This window comes from Fragaria vesca, linkage group LG3, assembly GCF_000184155.1.
Source record: "Fragaria vesca subsp. vesca linkage group LG3, FraVesHawaii_1.0, whole genome shotgun sequence".
Lineage (NCBI taxonomy): Eukaryota > Viridiplantae > Streptophyta > Magnoliopsida > Rosales > Rosaceae > Fragaria > Fragaria vesca.
Window position 1 is genome coordinate 3,814,953 of NC_020493.1, and position 6,830 is coordinate 3,821,782.

Consider the following 6,830-nt stretch of genomic DNA (forward strand, 5'->3'; position numbering starts at 1 on the left):
ATAACCTACCTACCAGAAGAAACCCAGAGGCACACTTGATCTCGATATCACCTCTACCTGTGAAAATACCAACAAAAACACGCAAGATAAAGCAAAGAAGGAGCAACCAAAAAACCAAAAACACCAAGAGCACCTCCTATTTGAAACCCGAAAAATACAAATTATAAAAGATAAAAAATTCTGGGAAGAACCAACGTTCTCCTCACCTTTCAAGACAACGAAGAGAACTAAACGATGCAAGAGCGGAGGCAGTCTTTTGGGTAACGAACAAAGAGAACCTCCAATAAACAAAGAGATGCTGGGTTAAAGAAGATGCAGAAGTAGACCGACAATTTCGTGGAGACGGATAAGGAAGCCACGTATCACACCGCACAGATGGTGTAACAGGCCATCGACAGATGGAGACTAATGGCAGGATCGTAAATAATCTCCAACAAAGGGCAAGAGCGTCTATCTGCGCGTGGAATGAACAGTACTACCTGCGTTTTGCTTTAATATATATAGAAATATATAGTAATAGTAATGAGCTAGGGCTCCCAAGTTTTCAATTATTTCATGAAACATAGAAATCTTATGAAATTTGGCACCCAGAGCATTGCGTTGAAACTTACTCTGCCTTGTTTTCAGTCACCAGATCAGTCCCAGTCCAAAGTGTATTTCTATCAATAAGTTTAGTCCATACAGTTTCATGGAAGCCCTTCTAATAAGAACTCTTAAGTTGATGACTAGTTGATGACTTTTTGGTTTATCCCACTTTTCGATCTTATATCCACATCTTGACTGTTCAGTTTATAGGTATTTATGAGTAGATCATTTCTGTAAATTTTCAGCCATATTAAAAATCTTTAAGACATTCATAAGTGTTATTTACTAATTATGAACTTGAACAGTTCATGTTTGACAGATTTGGTTTGTCCATTAATTTGATCTAGTTTGTTACCTTAACGATAACCGATTTGGCTGAAAATTTGTAGGGCTGATCTACATATATAGACCTAAAAACTGAACGGATGAGATGCCAAGATGTGATAGAAAAATATGTATTTTAAACTATAAATTGAAAAGTCTTCAGCTTAAGGTCCTCGATCACTAGAAGGGCTCCAACAGTTTCATTGTCGGGCAGAATTTCCAAATTAATTTCAGCGTAGCTATCACGACACGAATCGTCAATCCCATTTTTTTTTTACAAATATCATCATCATGTATGGGGTCTCTTCTTTTTGTTTTGTTTTCGTTCAAGCTAGGGTGTGAGAATTTAAGGTGTTGTATGTTTAAGATGTTCAACGAATTGCTGGCTTCAAATTAAACCGAGGGTAGAAGACTTGGACTTTGGAGTCGCTACTCCCTGCTAGTCGGTGTTTCTTGTGCCCACAGACTCACAGTGTAGTAAGTATCAAACAAGTTCGTGTATCTAGTCGAAATGGAAGACTTGGACTTCTAATTTGGTTTCAGACTATGAAAGCACTGCCAGATCATTATCATATACCTGGTCTACACTTGATTAGTTCTTTGTGGCTTAGGTTCTTTCAGTAGCCAGTTAAGCAATATATCGATCACTTTGAAACAGAATATAAGTGATATTGTTCTTCTGCGAATTGCATTCAAGTTCGGATGAAGCTTGGTAGTGTTACTTTGTTTTTCTTGTTCATCTTCAGTTTGCTTCCGTCACAGTACTATGGCGCCGAAGTATATAACATAACTCCTTCACACCCTTTAGCAGAGGGACAAACTCTAGTATCCCCTAACCAAATATTTGAGTTAGGCTTTTTCAGACCTTATAGTTCTGCTCATAAGTACGTGGGGTTGTGGCACAAAAGTATATTTCCTCGTAAATATGTATGGGTGGCTAACAGAGATAATCCTCTTGCAGTTACAGATACATTGGCTACGTTGAGAATTGGCAGCAATGGGAATCTGGAGCTCGTAGATGGGAAACGAAGTTCTGTCTGGTCTACCAATATATCTAACTGTTCATCTGCAGCTCTCTTAGATAGTGGGAACTTCGTCGTCAAAGATGTTATGGGAGGTGTTATGTGGGAGAGTTTTACTAATCCTAGTGACTCACTTCTACCAAAAATGGCGTTGGGTTACGATAGTGGTTCTGGAAAAAAGAATTTCTTGAAATCTTGGAGAAGTGAACATGATCCATCACCGGGGTTATTCTTGGCAGGACTGTCAGCAGAGTTGCCAGCACAACTTACCGTTTGGAGTAGTGGATCGACTCGTCACTGGAGAAGCGGACCATGGGATACATCAAAGTTTGTTGGAGTACCCACAATGAACACTCTGGCTATTAATCCATTTAGTCTTGATGATAATGTGAAGAAGGGAACAAGGTATTTCTCTTACAGTTTTGATAAAATTCCAGGTGACACAGTTCTTGCATATATGGACATATCTTCAGAAGGTAGAATGAGCTTCATGTTTTCAGAAGGTGGCACAAACTGGGATCCTCAGTGGTTGTCATCGGAAAACTTATGCGATGATTATGGCGCATGTGGACCTTTTGGGGTGTGTGAAGCTTCTGGCTCTCCAATATGCAAGTGTTTAAAAGGTTTTGTACCGAAATCAAATGAAGAATGGAGCAAAGGAAACTGGACAGGAGGTTGTGTGAGACGAACTAGTTTGTCCTGTGAGACAAACACTACAAAAGGAAAGGGTGATGGGTTTTTGAAGTTGAAAAGAATGAAAGTACCCGATTTTCATAAATTTCTGACTACTTTGGCAATAGACAAGTTCGAGCAGTGCACGACACAGTGCCTGAGTAATTGCTCTTGCCTAGCTTATGCGTATATTGATAACATTGGGTGTTTGGTCTGGTACGAAGACCTTACAGATATGCAGCTTTTTCCATCTTTTGGAGATGATCTTTATGTCCGCTTAGCACACTCAGAACTAGGTAAACGATTATAGCTCTTGCTCAACTAGTACATAACCACTAATTTTCGTTTGTATTGTAAAGTAGATTTGGGTTTTTCTTAATTTGCAGGTGAAGGAAAGCCGATAGGGTTGATTGCCAGTCTTGCAGCTATTGGTTTTTTGAGTATTTTGGTTGCTATAGTCTTCAGTTTGCACCGATGGCGTGCTAACAAAAAGCGTAAGAGAATTTATTGTTTACTGCCTCTTTATCCATGTCTTGCTTCTTGTTGAGTTCCAATTTCCAACTCTGTGTTTGAGAGTTTTATTGGCAAAAACAGGACACCTCGAACTCGAAGTAAAAGCTCCGCCCTTGGAGTCGACTAGTATGCTTAAGAAAAATAGAGACGGTCTTCGAGAATATATAGGAAAGCATGATCCCTCGGAGCTAAAGATATACGATTTTGATAGCATACTAATCGCCACAGACAACTTCAGCTTCGCAAACAAACTCGGGCAAGGAGGCTTTGGCCCAGTTTACAAGGTATTTTCTTTGCTAAGAATTTAAGGAAAACATATATAGCGGCTCAGAAGATTCAATACATTGTTATGCATCATGCATGCAATGACTAATTTGTGGACATTGTGTAGGGGATGCTACCGGAAGGGAAGGAAATAGCAGTAAAAAGACTATCAAGTAGCTCCGGACAAGGTGTCGAAGAGTTCAAGAATGAGATGTTGTTGATCTCCAATCTTCAACACAAAAACCTTGTTAGGATGATGGGGTGTTGTGTTAATGAGGATGAGAAGTTACTGATTTACGAGTTCATGCCTAACAAAAGCCTGGATACCTTTCTATTTGGTTAGTTTCACTATTGTTTTAGTTTACCTGCAGTACATTACACATCTTTACACACATCTTTTTTTGTGATGAATTATGATATGAACCTGTATTATGTCTCTATCTGTTAACACTTCTAGCCTTTAAATCTAGTTAAATTTAAGGCTAGAACTATAGTGATTGTGAATATTGTTGTCAAATATGAATTGCATGAGAACTAAAACTGAATCCATTGAATGCTTGATTAGATCCGACGAAGAGAGCAGTGCTTGATTGGGCTACACGCTTTAATATTATTCAGGGTGTTGCTAGAGGGCTTCTTTATCTCCATCATGATTCTTATGTGAAGGTGATACACAGAGATTTGAAAGTCAGTAACATTCTCTTGGATGAGAAAATGAATCCAAAAATCTCAGATTTCGGATTGGCACGCATAGTTGAAGAAACAAAGGATCGAGATAAAACTGTGAAGGTTGTTGGAACACGGTGAGAATCAGTTCTTAAGACCAGAAACCAAAAGAAGCAAATTTATTTCAGGTACGCATGTACTAATGTGTTAAATGTTGCACTTGTGCAGTGGATATATGTCTCCGGAGTATGCCATGGGTGGGATATTTTCCGAAAAATCTGATGTCTACAGCTTTGGAGTCTTGGTACTGGAGATTATTAGCGGCAAGAACAACAGCTTCTATTTATATGACCAACATCTTGGATTCCTTGCTTATGTAAGTTCATAGGCTGTAAATCCTAATGTAATCATCGTCTACATGTTTGGGGTCTTGACAAGTCTTAACAACAGTTAATGGTTTATTTTCAGGCATGGATGTTGTGGAATGAAGGCAGCGGACTTGAGTTTGTATCTGATGTATTGAGTAGTTCATATTCTTCATATGAAGTACTGAAATGCATGCAGATAGGGCTTCTGTGTGTGCAAGACAGTGCTTCGGATAGACCTACTATGGCAGATGTTGCTTTTATGCTAAGTAGTGAGACGGAGGGTCCGCAGCCTATGAGGCCTGTATTCACTATAGAAAACTCGGTTCTTCCTTCTCAACCACATTGTGAAAACACTAATTCCTCCACAAATGAAGCTACTATTACCGTGATTGAAGGACGATAAACGTTTTTCTTTTTCAAAGAAGAGAAGAAAAGATTACATACAAAAACACCTTGTATATCTTACTTGAAGTCGAAGGACGATAAACGTTAGTAAACTGTTTGTAGCATAATCTCCATTTATATACTCAATATTCGAATGTATTTAATGAGTCTACATGCTTTTATATGTCTTTATTTTTTACATTTCACTTTATGCTTATGAATAGTTGAATACGATAACAATGACCCCCCCCCCGACTCAAATACGAGCGTGTTGAACACCTTATATTTTACTCATTACACCCGGAATTTAGATTGGGCCCAAATGTTGGCTCTTCTTGAAGGGCATGCTTTGAATCAAGATGCAGCTGATCTATCAAGCTTAGGTCTGATACTTGATGAGGCTAAAGAGATTATGAATAGACATCTGAAATTTAGATTGATTCATACTCAGCGTGTCACATCCCGACTCTTATATTTTTTACTTTATTTACTAGCTTGATTATAATAAGAATTTTACCGTCTTCGTCATTGAGGTAATAGTTTAATTGGTCCCTAGAGGTGTTTTAAGGGACGATTAATTTCGGGGAATTATTCGTGGGAGAAATATATGACGACGATAAAAATGGTAAATTTTAGCTAGTAAAAGGTAATTTTTATTCGGGTATTATTTTTTCGGGGTGTTTTATTTTGGATTTGGGTAGAATAAGAATGTTGGACCGGGCCAAGGGGTGGTCAAAGCCCAGCCCTCTTTTCTCTCTCTCTCTCCCTCCCGGTTTTCCCGCACCCGAACTCCCTCCTGCAGCCGATCTTTCCGTCGCCGGCCAGCCGCCGTCCGGCCACCATCTGCCGCCGCTTCGGTCCCAAACTGACGGCCTCCGACCCAGCTACCTCCCTGGACCGGTGACAGCCACCCTAGCTCCGCCGTGAAGGAGCGCTCTCCCCTGAAAGGTTCGACTGTCCAAAGCTTCACGTCGCCGGAACTCCCTCCTCCGGCCACCAAAACCGACGATCCTTGGCTCGTTTTGTAGCCCTCCTCCCGTGCAGCAACCCCTCCAAACAGCTCACCCTCTCTTGAGCTAGGTAAGGAGAAATGTGAAGTTGAAATTCTAGAGCGTTTTTGATGTTTCTGTTCGATTGACATAGCTAGGCTTGGATTTTGGGTTTGTGCTAGTTAGGAAAGTTGTAGAGCATGATGAGAGGAAGATGCTGTAAAAATTTCATAGGTTTTGGAGGTCGCCGGAATCGGCCTCCGGCCGCCGGCGCCGCCGCGGTTTGGGAGATTTTTAGGGTTTTAAATATGGAATATTAAGGGGATTATATTGATGTGATTTATGGAATTTTTGGATGAGATTTGGATAGGTTTGTGAATTTCAGAAATTTGGTATTTTTGGCGGTTAATTAATGTAGAATCTGGCTGTAGGATTTAAGTCGTATTTTTTGGGAGGTTGTATTTACGACTGTCGAGTATGATATTTAAGTTCGGATCGTTTCGATTTAAGAATATCAAAGTTAGGCAATGATGAGCGTATTTATGGCTCTCGAGTAATTTTGTCTATTTTGATTAAATATTGGATTGTTAGTTGGGAAATTAATATTATATTTGGAACAGGACGTGAGGAGGCTCGAGCAGACGAGGCCCCAGATCGACATCAGGCTTAGGCCTAATTTGTGAGTGGACTTTTGTTTTAAATAAAATGCATGCTAGAGTTCATGGTTGAACAATAATTGTTGCGGAATATTTTGACATCATTTTAATTTGACGAATTTTATTTCTCTTGGAGAGTTACCGAAAATGAGATTTTCGGTGGATATAAATATGTATTTATGAGAGAGTATGTATATAAATGCTAGCTAGCCATATGTGTCTATCCACCTTAATGGCGTAGCATATAGCCGCATTATGATGTGACGTGAGCGTTGGACGTGAGCGTAGTAGCCCTATATGAGTGTTTAATTCACATAAGGGGTATGGACACATATTTATACACTCGTCTGTCCACCTTAATGGCGTAGTGTAGCACCGCATTAAGAC

General features: G+C 39.7%; 1 protein-coding gene across 1 annotated transcript in view; it reads left to right on the plus strand.

The window, feature by feature from the left end:
- The window catches only part of LOC101312038, a 25,868-nt gene extending 21,051 nt beyond the window's left edge, over window positions 1-4,817 (plus strand). Inside the window, exons 9-15 of the mRNA XM_004295334.1 lie at window positions 1,656-2,899; window positions 2,990-3,097; window positions 3,198-3,400; window positions 3,508-3,718; window positions 3,946-4,183; window positions 4,275-4,422; window positions 4,515-4,817. Coding sequence (XP_004295382.1) covers window positions 1,656-2,899; window positions 2,990-3,097; window positions 3,198-3,400; window positions 3,508-3,718; window positions 3,946-4,183; window positions 4,275-4,422; window positions 4,515-4,817 — 2,455 coding nt within the window. The remainder of the gene's footprint in view (window positions 1-1,655; window positions 2,900-2,989; window positions 3,098-3,197; window positions 3,401-3,507; window positions 3,719-3,945; window positions 4,184-4,274; window positions 4,423-4,514) is intronic.
- Window positions 4,818-6,830: the final 2,013 nt, after the last annotated feature.